General features: G+C 33.6%; 1 protein-coding gene and 2 long non-coding RNA genes across 3 annotated transcripts; 2 read left to right on the top strand and 1 right to left on the bottom strand.

Moving 5' to 3' along the window:
- Nucleotides 1-1805: 1805 nt before the first annotated feature.
- LOC123312109 lies at nucleotides 1806-3091 on the bottom strand. Its single transcript, XR_006537573.1, has 3 exons — nucleotides 2946-3091; nucleotides 2701-2860; nucleotides 1806-2633 (listed from the first exon to the last, which is right to left on the bottom strand). It is a non-coding gene; the product is annotated as an uncharacterized LOC123312109 (long non-coding RNA).
- A 5226-nt stretch (nucleotides 3092-8317) lies between these two features.
- On the top strand, nucleotides 8318-9301 carry LOC123311673. Its single transcript, XM_044895742.1, has one exon. The coding sequence runs from the start codon at nucleotides 8318-8320 to the stop codon at nucleotides 9299-9301; it is 984 nt and encodes a 327-aa protein (XP_044751677.1).
- A 10309-nt stretch (nucleotides 9302-19610) lies between these two features.
- On the top strand, nucleotides 19611-20428 carry LOC123312089. Its single transcript, XR_006537571.1, has 2 exons — nucleotides 19611-20302; nucleotides 20366-20428. It is a non-coding gene; the product is annotated as an uncharacterized LOC123312089 (long non-coding RNA).
- The last annotated feature ends 207 nt before the right edge of the window (nucleotides 20429-20635 follow it).

Genomic DNA, 20635 nt, shown 5'->3' with positions numbered 1-20635 from the left:
AGACCACGTGTTGATAAATAGAATATTTCATACAGTTACTGAAAGTTTTTCTTAGAGAAGTCGCTGGGTAGAGTTCATCGAAATTTATTCACAACACATCATTTCATGTTCTAAAAATATCACAGATTCAATATTTCAAAAATATCAACAGAGAGAAGTCGCATAGTAGTAGCTATGTTCACTTCATCGGAAAATCTCGATATGATGTCACATGCAACCACTAGGGATCTAACGTTGAGGAATTCGCAAACTTAACAATATGCGGACGTTAATGTCCACAATGGAAAATCTTAAGTACATCCATGAAAATTCTCAAAGAAGCGCTTCATTGCGATATTTTTGGGTATTCCCTGCGACTTACTGTTACATTTCTGGTTGACTGGGAAAGAATGGTTCTTTCAATAGGCATAACAGTCATCATTGGGATGAAGAGAACAACCACCACATCAGACAATGAAACTTTCAAGAGACCTGGAGTTTCAATGTTTTTTGCGCCATCAAAAATAATGCAATTCTCGATGTTCACATTTATGATGGGACTTTAACTGGTAAGATAGAACACTACACATGTTTGCATTATTTAAAGAATGTTCTCCCTTAGGAGATAGATATTCTGACATATTGACTCAAATAATTGAGCCGCTAGTACAGAACCATAATGACTTATGGTATCAACAAGATGGCGCGCCTCCACACAATTCACTCAATGTGTCAAATATCCTCTACAGGCTATTTGAAGATCGATGGTTGGCGAACAATGGTCCACATCTTTGGCCACCACGTTCTCCCGATTTAACTCCTTTAGACTATTATGTTTGGGGTAGGATAAAAAATATTGTCTACTCAACTCCCCTGACTAATAAAGAGGACTGCATAGAACGAGTCAGAAATGCATTCAGGTTTGTTTAGATTTTTAGATTCATAGTTTTGAAACTCAATTTGGTTTATAAACACTTTCGCAGATCTCTTCCTCCCGATGAAATAAGAAGAGCAACGCACGAAGCATTCCTGAGACGTATAGATAAATGTCTAGAAATTAACGGTCAAAACTTTGAGCATCTTCTCTAGTTATAACTGCGAGAGTTGCCATGGTTCTCCTAATAGTAACTTGAAGTCGGTTTCAAGAAGGGGTGAAAAATCTACAGCATGGTCCAAATAACAGTTCCTGAAAATTTCATCTTTTTGGCGTGAAGGGGAAAGGAAATAGCTGAAAATTCAAGACGAAAAACAGTTTTTTGTGAATAACTCAGAAAATATCCATTTTAAGGCAAGGGTGTGATGCATACACTCACATTATTTTTTAACGTAGATTCAATATCTGCCATAAAAAAATTGGGTTCTAATTTGAAAAAATTGATTTTTCACGATTTTGTCATCCCTAACTTTGAAAGCGATTTTTTCACCCCCTGTATCATGAATCGCGATTTCGATTTTCAAAGTGGATACATCAATCTTACATCTTGAAAAATCCCTAAAATGAAAATTTTCCATCCAAAAACCTCGAAGTTATTCTTGTTTCAGCGGAGCTCTATATCGATTTTTTTTTCGAATTTTCCCGCTCAGAGAGAATTTTCCAACCAAAACTGAAAAATGTTACATCAAAATAACTTGAAATTTTCTAAGGAATCTATTTCTGCAATAAAAAAATGGTGTTCTAATTTGAAAAACGGAAGTTGACGTCATTTCCGGAAAAATCGGAGGTGCTCATGCCTTGAAAATATTTTAGATTTCATCAGCATCGTGAAATACTTATAAGTGCTGAATTTCATGAAAATACGTTCAGTAGTTTTCCGTATAAATATGGGTGAGGTTCCTCGTGAAAGACCCTGTATAGAAATATGACTCATCAATTGTAACTCCAATCTCATTAGAAAATTTGGAAAAATTTGTACTTTGGTCACTTATTAATGCCAGAATATTCTATCCTATGTGACTCAATTTTCTTATGCTTGTGGTTATTATCTCATGCAAATATTAGACTTCACAAGGATTATGTACAAAGAAGTAAGCCACAGGCTGCTTCCAATTATGTTGGATACCCCTTGCCATGATAACCAACAAACAATTTGTGGGTTCATAGGACCTGCATCTAATGGATTGGTGAAATTCAATAATTTGATCCAATGAGTTATTGTAAAATAAACGCGCTTTTATTGACATCTCGTCAACACACACAACGCAATCCTTTGCTGCTTCCTCCATATTCCTTGTCTTCAATGAAATGGCCAGAAATATGTGTTAATTTCAACTAATAGAGAAATCCCCATTTTTGGTTATTCTACAAAGTGTTGGCTTGTGTGGCAAAAAATCTTTTTTGTAGATATTGTTACACTTATTGGCCCCAAGAAGTATATTATTAGGGCCAATTGTTCGAAAGCGACTGAATACCTATAGCCATGAAGTTTCCGTTTTCGAAACTTCAATTGGGAGATCATAAAATCTGCCATCACTTATCTATAGATTTCATCTCTGGAGTTGCAACTAATTTTCGTTTCAAATTCTTCACCATTGATTGTAACTTTTATACCTAGGAGTGGCTGAAGATAAACTAGGATATGTTTGTGTTTCTTCTGGTTTCATTCATTCATTCATCGAAGATGTTGAGGCAGAAGTTGAAGCATTTACATTCACCTCTAATTATAAAAATAACTACTAATTATACAATTAACAGATAAAATTTTAATTTTCCTCAATATATACCTTTCTCACCAATGCCATCTTTGAATAAATCTGAAAAGAATCTTTTTTAAATCCACTTCCAGACAGCATTTCTGTAGAAAAATGCTCAACTACATATTATTTTTCTGGTCTTTTCAGAATCCATTCTTGCCTTCCCATTTTTGGATGCCAAATCAATTGCCTGAAAATATTACGAAGTATAGCAGTCTAACTAAAATAAAACCAAGAATTTACCAACATTAGCATGTGCTTATACAATAACTCACCTGAAAGTGTCTCCTGGTGAGGGAAAAAACTATGTTTAGTATTCTTTACACTACTTTTTTTTCAATTAAAATCGCTGCAATAATTCACCCTTCATGACTATATTTGCCACAATTCACCATAGTAGAGGAGACCGTATGAGACCGACCTTCACCAATCTGATAACTCGATGAGATATTTTTTCTATCAAATATAATTTATAAACAAATATGCCTATGATAACTGGCCTATCGAAAAGTGTTCATAGCTATTTTTAATTGAATTATTTTCAATCAATTTTTTATCATCACCTTCACTCTTGTGATAACCGAATGAGTTTATCAAATCTAGTATTTTATCGTTACTCTTCTTGGTAGTATTGAATTGTAACAACTCCAGAAAGGATAAAATATCCGACAGAAAAATTGAAATCAGCCAAAATAACAACAATATGATCTCCTGGTTATTGCCTGATCGAATAAAGCTTGCTATAAAAAGTGGCATTTAAATCAAAAAGAAAAATATTGCACTATAGAACAAAATTTTGAGATTGCAAATTGAGAATTTCACACATATATTATTTTCATCGTTACTTTGGAATTCCCGAATCAGACACGCGACTTATTAATACTCAATTAATATCAAAAAGAAAAACGAGTATTATCATATCTTTTTATATTTATTCATTTTCTCTATACATATGTTTGACTTGAACACAATGTTTAATTGATTTGTACTTTTAATGGCAGTGTCACCCTATTCTATTACATAATCAGATTGCTGGATATTTCACTTTTGCTAGTATAACCAACAACAGTTCTTTTGGAAAGCATGTGAGCGGATTACCTTTTAATATCAAGTGGTTAAATCTAGTTATATTTTTGAACGTCTCAGCTTTTAACATTAACAATTTATTATACTCCAAATTAAGAACCTCTAATTTTTCGACACATTTAAAAGCTCGGGGGTGGATAAAATGAATTCTATTGTGACCAAAATTGAGTGACAATTCAGAATTGTTTTTTATTTCACTGCGAAAATTTATGAAAGCATTGTCTGGTAAATCCTCAAATAGATTGTATCGGAAAGATAGATTCATCAACAACGGCGTATTTTGAAACCAATCACTATTCCAGCACTTCAACTGGTTATAGTCTAAGATCAGGTTCTTCAATGAAGTGATATTGTCAAAGGCTTGTGCATGAAGAAAGATTATATAGTTTTTGGATATGTTGAGATTTTGCACTTGAATATTGTTGAACACACCTTTATCGATTTCAACTATGTTATTCCCGCACAATGTTAACGTTTCAATACTACCCAATAAGTCGAAAGCACCTGGTTCAATCTCTTTCACTTTACAGAAGTCGATACGCAGCTCCTTCAGGTTGAAGAAATAGCTGTAGCTATATTGTTGGAGTCGAGCAATTCGCTGATTGATGATTAGTTTGCTTGTGGCTTTCATTCCCTCGGTAATATTCTGATTGGAATAATAATAATATTGCGGCTCCAGATTATGTTGTTCAAACCAAATCAAATTAACATTACGGACAAGAGGGTTAACAACAGAAACAAGAAAAATTGCGACTAAGACCGTTGCGGTAGAGACCGACATTATGTAGGAACTGAACCGGATAAATTATTGAGCTGTCCACCTCGTCGTCGCCAAGGCAATGGGGGACTCAGCTTGCTACATGGAATTAGCTAATTGATCAATTTCATAATAAAGACAGGATGCAGAGGCAAAAAAATGAATGATCTCATATGAAAATTATTTAAACTTCAGGAGAATCTAATCCAGTCGAAAGGAAAATTTCGCAGAATATTTTGGTTCATAATGAAATCTTGCCTTTTAACGGAAAGGCAAGAAAACTATCATTTTTTTTGTAATGCTTTTTTGAATTTAAATAATTGTTAAAATTCAATTTTTGATCTCTTTTTATGTCTGATATGGAAATCAGATTCACAAAATGATTTTTATCCTCAATTGTATCGAAAGATTCCAAAACGGGATTTCGTGAAAGTGCATCTGCTTCCTGATTCGAAGATCCCGTCGAGTATTTAATGGTAAAATTATATTGTGACAAGTAATATACCATATCACCAAGTTCTTCATCAGTCCTAGACTTCACCTTCAAATTTTTCAGTGGCTTATGAGCAGTAAAAACTATAAACTGAGTACCAAGTAACTTGATGAATCAATAAATTCTCATCTTGGGATAATCTGAATTTTTTTATTTAATCAAGACCTAATATCATATCAAATATCAATTCTTCAGGGCATATTCCACATAAGAGCCAGCAATATATCGAAATGAATAAGCATATCTCAATGGAGTCCAACTATCATCCAGAAATGATTTCAAGAATGAATTTTTCCATTCTTCCCATGAACTTTCTAATGATAGGTCATACATAGTTGCGTTGTACCAATCTAATGCACTCTCTACTAAAAAGAATCGCAATATCTGAATCACCTCATCTTCATCAACAACATGATATCTTTCTACTTCTTTCTCGAATTTTCGAAGCCATTCATCTGCATTTTGATTCTTTCCTGTATATTTTTCCAAAATGAACAATTTCTGTACTTTACTGAGATCTTGTCCTTTGTTTTCAACTTTATCTTGAAGTTCTTTGATTATTTTCATCATCTCCAGTTGAATTTCGCTAGTACATGATGTCGTTAACGATTCGTCAGTTGTATTTCTTTGCTGAATTTCCTTAAGATGAAAATCCTGATAAACAAAGTTCCCATCTTCATCAAAATACAATTTCGAAATTGTCTCTGATAATTTAATTTTAATATTATAATATAATATAATAATATAATTAATAATATTGACCTTTTTTTGTCATACTCTTTTCTGCATTCTTCACTGTTTGATATTTTTGACAATTCAGGATGTAAATTGAGAAGTTTAGCAATGGGCAAGTTTCCTAAAACTCCAAAACCGAATTTGAGATTATTTATGGAAAGCCTTTTCTACTGGTTATCCAACACGTAAAAGATTCGCTTCAAAATTCAGACATTTCAGAAATACACCCTTCGAAACTTCGACTATGTGAAATCTTTTGACGTAGAATGCCTTTATTGAAGTATAGTAATTTTTGTTAATTCGACAACACTGGAACCGATCAAGAAAATATCCACAGATTACAAAAAATTGTTTCTGTAATCTGTGTCTTTACCTTCTTAAAACCCATAGACATAGAGACATGGACTGAGCAATGCCAGCATGAAATTGGCTATTTATTAGAAAGAGAGAAAAGCTCGTCGGGACATTACCTGTCTCTTTTTTGTTCACATAGAGGTGAGTGTAGACCAATCAAAATTCTAGAAAAAGACAACTGCATTCCCGACATAGACCTATAAAACAAATGGACGCGCCATTCCAGTGAGTTTCAATAGCCACGAGTGCGGCCAACATGAGATGGAGCTAGTATGGGCAAGAAAACGTTCCTTAGAACGCCTTAGCGCTAAGCGCATACTATTTATCTCGATTTTTTTTGATATAGGGAAAATTAGAAATGAAATTTGCTTAGAAATATTTCGATAATTGATTATAAACATAATTCTTTTAATTTAGGTATTAATTTCCGAGCTATATTTGTATATTGGCGCCCGTTAGAGATAAAAACAAGTACCTATAATCGAATAAAAAAAATTGAACGAATATTAGTATCATTTAGATTGCGTTCAATGATCCAATTAGAATTTTTGCTTTCGGCAACTATTCCTCGGAAAAAACAACAGATAAGTTCATGAAAAGTTTGTGAATGAATTGATTTGAATAAAAACAATTGGGCACATTTTTAGCCAACACAATATTCTGATTTCTTGTTGGTTCAATATCTGAAAAAATATTTCATTGATCAATATTGATCAAAAGGTTGAAAAATAGACATTACAATCAGCATATTAAGTAATTTTTCAATTGAGGATAATTTTTAGAAAGCATATTTATATTTTGTTCCAATGGAAAAGCTCGCATTTTGGGCATTTATTTTCTCTTCTAATCTCAAGTGTTTCTTGAGTATTATTTTATCCAGATGAGAAAAAAATTGACATACATTTAATGATTTGAAATGAATAATTCAACTATGATATAATAAATCGATTAATATACATTCGAAGTTACTATACCTGTGAAATTTCACTTTATCTGTCTTTTCAACTCATTTCGTACTATTAATTACACTCTACGAGGACACCATTATTACTTTCATAATAGAAAAAGGATACGAGATTCAAATTTGATCTAAAATTGATGAGAAAATTCTGAAAATTTCGATAAATACAAAGTGCAAACGAATGTTTTGCCCATACTACCTCTATCTTATTTCGGCCGCACCCCCTCTCTCTCTACGCCGTGTCCATGTGTTTAATATGTCTATGATTCCCGACGTGTTTTTCTCTCTGTCACTTTTTTTGACCATATTTCATGCATAGATATAAAGGGAAGGCACAGTCCATGTCTCTATGTCTATGTTAAAACCGATGACATTTTGTGTTATTGTGTGTTTTTCTTGTCAGATGTGATCATCAAACTTGATATTTATTACGTCTATGGTGATCAGAAAACTTTCATGGCCATTACTGACACAAATGGGCGTTGCCGGATTGTAAAAATGACGTAGAATGTTCACAAGAGCACTTCTGAAATCAGAATTTTCGTAATCGAATACAGACAAAATGCAATATGTTAAAATTCGAAAAAAATATATTTCGAGATATTTGAGTTATAAGGATTTTAATGACATATATTTTGAAAATTAGGAAAATACCCCATTGTTGGGAAGCCATATGCTACTGTTTGATCAGGGTGTTGAATTGATATAATTATGGTTACCAAATCCTTTCCGCTCATCTGAAATTTCTCCAGTCAGATTTTCACTCGAGTTGACATCTCACTTTCAAGCAAATTTCTGATTTATAAGATGGTTTTCTCTTCTTTTGTAGATTGGAAGTTAATAACAGCAATTTGGTGTCTGTCTCTATAAACAGGATTTATTTACATAAGTTTCAACAAAATGTTACAAGAAATATCTTACCTATAAACAGGAATCGGAAATTAATGCTATAAGCTTCTAAATACTACTTATAATTAATTTCAATACAGTGTGATAAAACGGAAAATCTAAAAAAACAAAACTGTCAATGAGAAGTCATAAAAATGAAACATGTTCACTTAGACTTCTCGTCTGAGGAAATGTTTCATTCAAATATATATATATATATATATATATATATATATATATATGTAACATTTTGTTGAAACTTATGTAAATAAATCCTGTTTATAGAGACAGACACCAAATTGCTGTTATTAACTTCCAATCTACAAAAGAAGAGAAAACCATCTTATAAATCAGAAATTTGCTTGAAAGTGAGATGTCAACAATTGTCAGATTCCTTTTCTCCTCCTGCTACTTCGTTTTTGGTGGCGATTTTTACATGCAAATACTTGGCTCTCCTATGGGGTCTGATCTCAGTCAACCCATTGCTGAGATAATCATGGATTTTCTCTTGGATTGCATTCTCGCAGGCATCCCCTTTGAAATCCCCCTAATAAAAAGATTTGTAGATGACCTCTTATGCGCAGTACCTAAGGATCAAGTAGCCTACACCCTTGAAAGGTTTAATGAACAGCACCAGTCCATCCAATTTACACTTGAAGAAGAAACTAATGGAGGTGTTCCATTCTTGGACACAATGGTTATGAGAACCCCAGAAAATAGAATAATTTTGGATTGGTACAGAAAACCAACTTCATCGGGAAGATACCTCAACTATTTCTCAAACCATTCCCACAGACAAAAAGTAAATATGATATTGGGCTTGAAGGATCGCATATTGAGAGTTACCCACCCCACCCTGAAAGAAAAAAATCTGAAAATGCTGTTTCAGTTAATGGTAGAGAACGGTTACCCCAAGGGCTTGTTAGCAAGGTTGATTTTCAACACTGCTCTCACTCCAAGACCACAGAGCATGGGTGACAACCCACACACTGTTGACAACCCAGCATCGCTCACTTTCGCCACCATCCCATTGATCAACAACATGAGCTACGATTTGATCAACCTCTTGAAGACCAGCACCCTAAGGATAGTACCAAAAAACGAATTCAAGATCGAAAAATTGTTTAGCCGTAAGAAGGACAGATTGGACGTTGGAAACATGATGGGCGTAGTATATAGTATACCCTGTTCTGAGTGCATGGAAGTATACATAGGACAAACATCCCAACAGCTAAAAAGAAGGATCGCCCAGCATAAGAGCGATATAAAAAATCCTAATAAAGCGTGCGCCCTAGCTGACCACACTAGAAATAAAAACCACCTCATGGATTACATCTGCGAAGGTCCTGGAGAGTGAGACGAATGGGGATAAGAGAAAGTTCATGGAGATGTACCATATTAAACGCCAGGAAAATTCTATGAATTACAGGAGGGACGTGAATAATATTAGCAATGTATATTCATATTTAATTCATTTAGATCAACTCAGTGAGAGTGAGATGAGAAGGACACAGAACATAATGGACTCTATTGTGGTGGGTGAGATCACGTGACGCTTCCACCATTTCCTATGTTATTAGACTGAATGTGCTTGATGACTTCTTGTGCCTCATAGAGTATAATTATGCGGTAGTGATTCAGTGACAGTGAATTGCTGAGACCAAATGTCATTATGCGATGATAATTCGGTGACAGCGAATTGCCAAGACCAGATGACATTACAACGGACTCTATGATTTAAGTTGTGGTCGATATGTCAGACCTAAATTCTGTGCCCTCATAAACCTAACCATATCTTTTGTTAAAACACCTCGATTGATGATTTGCGAAAGTTTACACCTGATATGTCTTTTACTGATGAATATTGCGAACTGTTTTATATATATATATATATATATATATATATATATTTTTTTTTTTTTTTTTTTTTTTTTTTTTTTAAATCACCTTCAAGGGTTGGCAGTTCCTAGTGCCGGGCAAACTGTTTTGCCAAGGCATGTCAGATTGTTGTGAGAAATTTCCTGACCGTTCTCACATTCGCGAGTATGACCTCCTTCTGTGCTGTGCTGATGAGGTCCCCATCTAATCCTAATTTGAGGGTATTCTCCACCAAATGTTTTTCGACCAACCCGTTGGTCGAGATTATCAGCGGCATTATTGTTGTTGTTTTAAGGCTGTGTATGGTTTTCAACTCGAAGGCCAGATCCTGATATTTTGTCGTCTTCTCAACGTATGCCTTGTATAGATTGTCATCGGCCGGGATTGTCACGTCTAGAATTTGGACTGATCTTTCTTTGTTGTTAAAGAGCACCATATCTGGTCTATTATGTTTTATGGGCCTATCGGTGTCGATGAATGTATCCCAGTAGAGCTTGTAGTTGTTATTCTCTAGAATACTGGCTGGTAGGTATTCGAAGGGTTTTTTTAGTTTTTGTATTAGGCCACATTTTTTGGCGATTGCCTGGTGATAAACCCTTGCCATAGCGTTGTGACGTTGTGTGTAGTCCGTTGGTGCCAGCACGGGACAGGATGAGGTGATGTGCTGCACAGACTCGGTCGCATATAGGCATTTTCGGCATTTGTCAGTTGGTATATTCTTCCCTGATATATTTTTTATGTAAGATCTTGTTGGGATCACTTGATCTTGTATTGCGACCATTCTACCTTCCGTTTCGCCTTCAGCAGTAGCGCAACCCTAGCCAGGAGCTCCTCTTTGAAGGACTGTTTCATATATATATATATATATATATATATATATATATATATATATATATATATATATATATATATATATATATATATATATATATATATATATATATATATATATATATATATATATATATATATATATATATATATATATATATATATATATATATATATATATATATATATATATATATATATATATATTTACATCTCCGAACATTATGGCTTCAGACCATAGACCAACCATTATGGCGTCACCTAGAAAGAGACGACCTATGTCGGTTTTGATTCGTGTATATTCAACCAAAACGACCAATTATACTCCCTGTCTACGAAGAATAGCGTACGATGAAAAATGAATATACGAATTTTCAACATCTGGCGTATGTTATGGCTTCAGTATAAGTTCATAACATTGTGGCGTCAAATATACGCTTTTTGTACAAGAAGATAACATTACGGACTCATGTAAATGGCGTTTAATTCCCCCACAGCGTTGCCAGAGAGATTGCTATTCCGACAATTATGAGGTAGATTTTACAGCTTCGTTTCCAGTTCGAATTGAATATTCACGTGTCTAGTTGAGTTCGTTATCCATCTGGTCAGGATCGCGATCTTATCCATTATAAAAATGGACCAGAAAGAATCCTCTAGTACTTCAGTATAAAAATCTATGGTTACTGGAATATAGAATCGAATTTTTGAACTTTTTCTACTTTGTTATCCAGAATAATTAATTTTGTGAAAACTACTCGACCTGAAATATTCAACTGATATTTTTTCGAAAGCCGGTGCTGATCATTTTATGAAAAAATTATCTACTTAAAATACCTATAAAGTTTGCATAAGGCAACTATTCTGGAGTGTGGAAAAAGCTGCTAGATAAATGATTTCGATAAAAAGCAAACAAAATCTGAGTTTAAATTCAGTTCTGAATTAGTAGGAATATTTTCGGTATGAGATAAGCATATTTCTGCTGATTTATTTTCTTAAGAGTCCATTTTAACAGTTTTCGTGTCGTATGTATGAATGTACCGGATATGAAAAACACTGTATGTAAAAACTCGAAAGTGCGTTTTTATGAAGAATCAAGATTAAAGAGATTTCTTTGTGGATATTCATGATTTTTCCACATCCAAAATTCGTTCTGATTTTTTCAAAGCCATAAGTTTTTGAAATATGAAGTGTGCTTTTTATTTGTGCTCGATATTCTAACGGCCGTTTTCAATAAACGTTTATCCATTGTTTCAGCTACTGAAGATAGACAATACCTACATCTGATTTCGTTTCTATGATCTATCTGTAGATATTTTTTAGAATTGTTACCAATGGTTACTAATCGTCAGTAAGTGAAACGATGGATAAATAGTTTTATCGAAAACGGCCGTTAGTTTCCTACAACTAGTATACGAGAGTTCAATCAGAGGAAAGACCCATCTCATGGAATTTGACTGTTTCGTCTGAAAGATTTAGTGGAAAATACCTTTACTTAGCACGCTCAGAGAAAATACTGACAAAATTTTATACAGTTTTGTTTTTCAATTATAGATTTTGATATATCGCAACAGCTATCTCGTTTCGATAGTCAGTGAGTTCTATCTTTGATTCCTTGTTTTTCAGTATTATGAGTTGAATATTGAAATGTATTATTTTGAATACTTACTGAGTTTATTTATTTAATTTCGAACCACTGGTGCCGATATCGCTGCTGTTTGTTGTTTATTTTCATATGCTTTCGATACAGTTCTCTCTAAAAATTTCACACTTTCTTTATTCAAGATCGCTTATGCATAACTTAAATTTCGATCTCTTGATGAACCCACATTTTTGTTTATGAAGATTTAGTGGCTAGTAGGTACTGCTGATGACCTTTTTCCTTGCTTTTTCCAATTTCTACTCTATTCAACTGTCTACCAAGTGAGATGTCTGAAATACTCGATGTATATGGAATTGAATCGAAACAATTATAACCTCTCGTTGTCAACCAAATCACATTAGGTTATTTCAGTGAGAATTCAATATACCGAAACGTATCTGATCAATTTTTTCATTGTGATGGCAATATAATATACCTATGCAAGCTTCAACCCATGAACCCAGAAATTCATGCACCGTGTGAATATTTTTATCTGCACAAGAAAATTTACTATTTTTCAATTTTGCGTGCCATGTTTACTATGCTGTCACGATTCAAACTACTGTTGACTTAATACTCAAAATTTGTGTAATGAATATTAACACAACAAGAAGTATCGGAAATTTGTTTTAACTGCAGGGACATCTGTCCCTGGAGAAACAATGTTAACTAAAACAACGAGAATATGCTCAGTCAACAGTCCGATAAGAAAATATACTGAATAATAAGAAAGAAGTTTCAATGAGTGAACTAAATTCTGAAAGTCGAATGGGAAAACTGTACCTAACCATGAATAGCTATTCATATTCTCAACCTGGGATATCAACATCAACTGCTTATTCCCTGCGTTTCTTGGAACAGTGAGAAGATTCTCATGAAATCAGCAGTATTCATTCCCGAGATATATGAGCATTTGTTGGAGGTCTCTTTTTTTCTCTTTAGAAATTTCACACTGAAAATTTATTTTTGGTAGATCAGAATGTCAGGGAAGGTTTGCTAGGCTGGCGTTTTTCTTTGAATCATCTGTTTCAACTGTTTTCATCCACAAACGATTATCGATATCTCCAAATGCTAGTGCGGTTGGTAGGTGTTATATGTGGTTTCTTCTTCTTATTCGGATCCATGTTGCTTTTGTGATTTGAAGTTTGATTGTATCTAAAGAATTTTGCAAGGGCTGCAAATTCAACGAGATCAAATTCTGGCATAGCTTCCACTATGAAGGGGTTGTTTATTCAATTTTGGACGGTTTTTGTTAAAAATGATAGTCATAATAAAGTAAGCACTATAATATATATACAGGGTGTCCCAGATGTAGACGGCAAGCTGTAACCGGGAGAACGATTCATCGACCATCTGACTCTTCTTGAAAAAATACTAGATCATTCCTTGAATAGTGGACGATTTGATTCTTTGCAAAAAATAGTTTCCAAGACATTTTTCTTAGTTATTTGAAAATAATTCTTGTGTGCCCAAGGCCTTCTTTGGGGCTTATTGTAGTTTGAGTTGAACAGAAAGAAGTATTTTACGATGTGGGAGCGAGACTGAGAATGACGCAATAAAATTAGACTCGAGTACGCGCGCGAGTACAAATGTTTGCTGTCCCGGAACCATCAACCCAGTGTAGCTTTTGTCGAACAACAGCATCAGGAAAATCCGTGATTCGCAGAGAAAAATTTATGGACAGATGAGTCCACATTGGAAAAATATGGTTACCTGAGCACGCATAACTTGCACGAGTGGTAGTTAGAAAGTATCTTGATGAGGTATACTCTAGCGATTGGTTACTATCTCGTTCACCAGATTCAAATCTGCAAGATTTATCTTTTTTGGAGCGGAGAAAGTAAAGGTTTATTTAGCCAATCGAAAATATCTGAGTTACTGCACAGATAAATGGAGGCAGCTGAATTTGTTAACAATGGAAGAAACAAACGTTTGATAACACGATCTTATAGAGGAGTTTATACCACGGGAATTCCTCGCCATCCATATAAGGCGTAAAGGGGGAAAGACTACCAGAATGTGGGGTCTTTCCAGAACATTTAAACGATCAGTAGAAGTTACGAATATTACAATAGTTTCCACTTTCGTCGAAAAGACGAACGTCTTTTTTCAATTTCACCAGGATACGAATCGTAGCCAATGTCGAGACTTTTGGAGAAATTTTTTCATGTGGAATTTCATAGAAGAGATAATTCCACATCGGAAAGTTAATAACATGAATGAATATTTGTTCTTCAATAAAAAAAATTTTTTTTTCTGTTTGACGAATAAAAAAATTTCTAAATTTCGTAGGTGACGAACTGATTGAATTGAATTATAATGAATACCTCATATAAATTAGCAGTTTCTGACGTGAGATATTCATTTTCTCTTTTTGAACTGACCACTAGAACGGTGTAGATTCCTCTTAAGGAGATATCAAGCTTGCATTGCGGCTGAGGAAAACAATTCGAACATCTGTTATAAACCTTATTATCTAAATGAAACATATTAAATGAATTTTATAATAGTGTCATCATCGGTCTCGCTCCCACATCGTGAAGTGATTCTTCCTACCTCAGTCAAACACGAATCAACCTTGAAGAAGCCTGTTTTTTGCAGAATATGAAATTTTCCACCATTTAAAGAATAATAATTTAGAAAATCTCATAACGTTTTTGATTTGCCAAACTCTCACAGTATGTATTTTATTTTTAGTGTCATTTTCTTCCATGCTGGACGAGCTGGCTCTAAATTTAAGGCCATAGTAGAATCATTATTCATTATTACTCAACACGAAAAAAAATATGAGAATTGAAGACTCTCATCAGGAGTGAAAAAACGCCACAAGTGTTCCAATATGACAGAGTTTTCCATTACTCTAAAAGCCTTCATTCTTATCAATTATCATCAATAATATCAATATTGATCAAACATAATATTTTTCATCAAATTAAGTGAAGAGATGTTGAAACCGGTTGACCGAGTTTTCCATATACGCTAAAAACCCTAGCTTTACCTACTATTTTTCATTACCAAATAATAATACTGATATAGAGTAAGATTAAGATTGAATATCGAATTATAATAAGGGCTTTTAGAGAATATTGATACAATCTTAACTGAAATTCGACTGTAAAAATTTTCAAATCGTAGTCTTTTGATGTAATTTAGCAGATAATCTAGTTTGTGAAGATATCTCAACGTTTATTCTCATGAGCTGTAAATAAAGACTTCCTAAGGTTCAGAATATGTTGGTTTTTATACTGACTCGAAATTTTCATGAACAAACACTATGTATAACCTACTTTTGTTCTGTTATCCTTGACTTCATATTATTGTTTAAATAATAAACTGAATCTTCATTTGGGATTTTTTCAATATTTACCCACCAAATGATAATACTTTTGCAGTATGCTGATAGACTACTATGCTAATAAATAATTTTATATCATTCGAGGTCGGGATCAAATGTGGGAAAATTATTATGTAGTTGTGTTTTACCAAAACCAACTAAACCAACTAGGTATTTGTTATATTAAACTCATTTCATTGCAACATTTTTCAGGAATATCTTCCTGAGCTCTATGTCGTTGGTAAAATTCTTTTATTTCGAAGGTCGTGTTACTAACTTCGACGACATTTGAACTGCAAGTTCATTATGAAATGAAAAGAAGAGGTTTTTTGTTTTTTATGGAAAGTTGTTTTTTCCATCAGATTAAATTTTTTTATATGAAGCGAAAAACAATTTTATTAATTTTGGAAATAAGTTTGCAATTCAAGCATTTCATTTTTTTTTCAGTTAATGTAAAGAAGTTCCTGATTTTCTTCGAATCATCAGAACACCTAAAAAAATTTCTGGAAGCCATTATATTTTGGCTTATCACATGGTTTCGGCTTGAGATAGCATTTGGGCTGAATTAACATATCAGTTATTCTTCAGTATTCAACTAGAATATGCGTTTGACTGATAAAAAATTGAACCACGAATTTTCATCACTGATTAGAATATTAATATCCATATATGACGTTTTCCTTCATAGAAGCTTTGAAAGACCACAAGATGAGTACCTAACTCTGACGCGCAATAAGAATTCTGCATCCCCAAGAAATATTCGAAATTCAACCGCTGGATGAGAATTCTCTCTATTCACCATAGATAAAAACGGGAAGGAGATGTTGCCACATCTCTGAGTCCATAAAGTACAAGGTGTAGTTTACAATATACAGGACATGTATATTACAGTCACGCCCCCGGTGGCAATGTCTCAAACTAAAATATACAATATTCACCATTCTCCGACCATTAGGGCTTCACGAGAAGAAATTTTCATTTCGTAATAGTGATGTCATCTTTACAATTGAAGCAGATATCTGTATTCAAGGTTCTTCCAAATCACTCAGTGCTTCGAATCACGTAAACCAGAGTCAAATCGGTAGCTTCATTGAGCGGAAAACGTGAATTACATTATGGCTTCACATATACTGAAGTCATAATTCGCCTGAAGCCACAATGAATGGTCCTTGCATGTTACATGAAGCCATAATGATAGGAGGATATATATATATATATATATATATATATATATATATATATATATATATATATATATATATATATATATATATATATATATATATATATATATATATATGTTGTAATCTGACTAACGGGATTGTTGGAAATGAAAGGGCTGATTCTGAATACTACATTTATTCTTAGTCGACGTTTCGGATCTTTACAGATCCTTCATCAGGACTCTAAAAACAAAATTACGAAGTCACATTAACATTCATTGGTTGATTGAAATGGGCACACATTACCGAATAGTTGAGTTTCTCTGAAGCAGTTGGAAAGACGTACATCAAAAGGCACTCAAGAAGTTCTCCGAGATGAACAATGCATACACAACAATACTTAAATTTATCTTCAAAAAACTTTTTTTCCATCTAACAAACTCATCCATCAAACAATTTCCTTAGAAAAATAGGTTTTAACAATTCTAGATTTTTTTTGACATATCTGACATATCCAATTGAAACCATAGAACAAACACAAAATGACAAACTACACAGAAACAAATCATCCATTGGTCTCACCATGATTATACGACAAAATATAACTATAAATATTGCTTATCCCTTCAATGTCTCTTCTCGAATTCATTGTTTCTTTTAATTTTTTAATATGATACATTTCCAAAAATGTTCTCTTGTACAAATTCATCTCCACATCCAGTACCTCTGCTAGGTCCCATCCCATGACATGGTCTGTCTTTCGGCAATGTTCTGCAAGAGCACAAACCTTCTTTGGATTTTTTATATCACTCCTATGTTGAATAATTCTCTTCTTAAGTTGTTGTTTAGTTTGACCGATGTACTTTAGGTCACATCCTAGGCAGGGAATTTTATACACCACTCCTGTCATCTTTGTAGTTTCTACTTTATCCTTCACCTTTGAAAAAAGTTTTTTTATACCAAACTGATTTTTCACTGAAATCTTAATTCTTTCACTTCTTAAAATATTAATAATTCTTTTTGTCACTTCTGGTATTTGAGGTAAAGATGTAAAAGAAATCTGGTCATTATTAGTAATCCTTGACAATTCATTAGGTCCACCATCCATCACCTCACCACCTTCAGCCAGAACATCCACACCCACCGTATTGAACAGTAATCTGCTTGTCAAGGTCTTCGGGTATCCATTTTGTTGTAAGATTTCATGCAAAATCTTTAAATTCTTCATCAAAAAAGAAGGGTGAGATATAGTTTGAATCCTTCTCTTCATGCCCAAGATCATATTTATCTTTTGTTTAATTGGGTGGTTTGACAGATAATTAATATACCTCCCTGAACTGATACTTTTCCTGTACCAGTCTACCTTTAGTATATTTTCTTCAGTTCTTATAACCCTGGTGTCTAAAAAAGGAACAGCATTATCTGTCTCCTCCTCCAGAGTGAATTTAATAAATTCACTTTGACTGTTGAAGATATCCAACACAATATTAGTTTTGTCATGAGGTACAGCACAAAAAATGTCATCAACATATTTTTTAATTAATAGAATCTCAAAGGGGATGGTCTGCAATATTTTATCCAGTAAGTAATCCATTACCAACTTGGCTATAATGGGTATAGCTGGTGAACCCATTGGAGACCCAAATATCTGGCTGAAAATTTTACCATCAAACATGAAATAATTAGAGCCAAACAGAAATCTCACTATGGTGATAAATCTTTCTTTTGGAATTGAAGTGTGTGGTTCAATTAAACCCCAATAATACTCTATCGCCTCCACCGCTAGATCTACTGGTATATTGCTAAACAATGATGTCACATCAAGACTAATCAGTACGTAATCTTGTGGTAGTTGTGTATTATTAATTTGTGCAGCAAATTCAAAACTATCTTTCACCAGGTATCTGTCATTATCATAATCTACTGTTTGGCTAAGAACTGATGCAATGAAAGAAGAAAGTTCCGACGTCGGGGTATTGATACAGGAGACTATGGGCCTCAAAGCGAGAGTAGGTTTATGTACCTTGGGTAGGCCATAGAATCTAGCAGGCACACTGTTATAATTGTAAAGTTTCTTTCCTTGTTCTGGGGTTATATAATTATTATGGACTAAATTCTTAATTATATCATTGGACTTATTCTGAAATGTCAATGTTGGATCTCTCTGCAGTACTTTATAATAGCGTTCGTCATTGAGTAACTCATAAGCTAACCTCAAATATTGTTCCTTATCTATCATAACTGTCACATTACCCTTGTCAGATTGAAGAACTAGTAGTTCTGGGTGTTCTTTTAAAAACCTCTTACAATTGACAAATTCCTTCTGGAAAGGGTTACTTACGGTTTTTGAACTTCTGAGGTAGTTAGTTATCACATTTGCAGACAGAGATCTTAAAATATTCTTCTCCTCCTCACCAGACTCCTTTCTACACTGGATGACATACTCCACATCTGCAAGGAGTTTCTGAATGGGAACCTCATATTTAGGAATATCTATGCCAAACTTAGGGCCCAACGCTAGAAAACTTGACACTCTCTCTGGGATCTGGACCGTGCTAACATTCTTGAACCACCGTGGTTGACACTTAGCTGCCTGTACAAACTTTTCTTTTAATTTATTGATTTTATTCAAGTTGTTAATTTTAATTTTGTTGAAAGCTCTGTTATATCGAATCATTTGATTCCTTTTAAAGTCAATCAAAATATGTTCTGGTAGAGACCTCTCCAGTCTTTGCCACAGACTCGAAAGCTCTCTCTCCAAGTTATCTACTAATCTATTAGTCATCCTAATTTCCAAAGAAAGAATTATTAATATTTTAAGAAGTGAAAGAATTAAGATTTCAGTGAAAAATCAGTTTGGTATAAAAAAACTTTTTTCAAAGGTGAAGGATAAAGTAGAAACTACAAAGATGACAGGAGTGGTGTATAAAATTCCCTGCCTAGGATGTGACCTAAAGTACATCGGTCAAACTAAACAACAACTTAAGAAGAGAATTATTCAACATAGGAGTGATATAAAAAATCCAAAGAAGGTTTGTGCTCTTGCAGAACATTGCCGAAAGACAGACCATGTCATGGGATGGGACCTAGCAGAGGTACTGGATGTGGAGATGAATTTGTACAAGAGAACATTTTTGGAAATGTATCATATTAAAAAATTAAAAGAAACAATGAATTCGAGAAGAGACATTGAAGGGATAAGCAATATTTATAGTTATATTTTGTCGTATAATCATGGTGAGACCAATGGATGATTTGTTTCTGTGTAGTTTGTCATTTTGTGTTTGTTCTATGGTTTCAATTGGATATGTCAGATATGTCAAAAAAAATCTAGAATTGTTAAAACCTATTTTTCTAAGGAAATTGTTTGATGGATGAGTTTGTTAGATGGAAAAAAAGTTTTTTGAAGATAAATTTAAGTATTGTTGTGTATGCATTGTTCATCTCGGAGAACTTCTTGAGTGCCTTTTGATGTACGTCTTTCCAACTGCTTCAGAGAAACTCAACTATTCGGTAATGTGTGCCCATTTCAATCAACCAATGAATGTTAATGTGACTTCGTAATTTTGTTTTTAGAGTCCTGATGAAGGATCTGTAAAGATCCGAAACGTCGACTAAGAATAAATGTAGTATTCAGAATCAGCCCTTTCATTTCCAACAATCCCGTTAGTCAGATTACATCATTATAGTTTGGAGTGAATTTTGATATTTATATATATATATATATATATATATATATATATATATATATATATATATATATATATATATATATATATATATATATGAAACAGTCCTTTAAAGAGGAGCTCCTGGCTAGGGTTGCGCTACTGCTGAAGGCGAAAC

This window comes from Coccinella septempunctata, chromosome 4 (genome assembly GCF_907165205.1).
Source record: "Coccinella septempunctata chromosome 4, icCocSept1.1, whole genome shotgun sequence".
Lineage (NCBI taxonomy): Eukaryota > Metazoa > Arthropoda > Insecta > Coleoptera > Coccinellidae > Coccinella > Coccinella septempunctata.
The sequence above is the reverse complement of the archived record's forward strand: the minus strand, read 5'-3'. Positions and strand labels throughout refer to the sequence as shown.

What these genes read in the sequence shown, in the direction of transcription:
- LOC123311673 (XM_044895742.1), top strand. Translation starts at nt 8,318, where the DNA reads ATGTCAACAATTGTCAGATTCCTTTTCTCCTCCTGCTACTTCGTTTTT.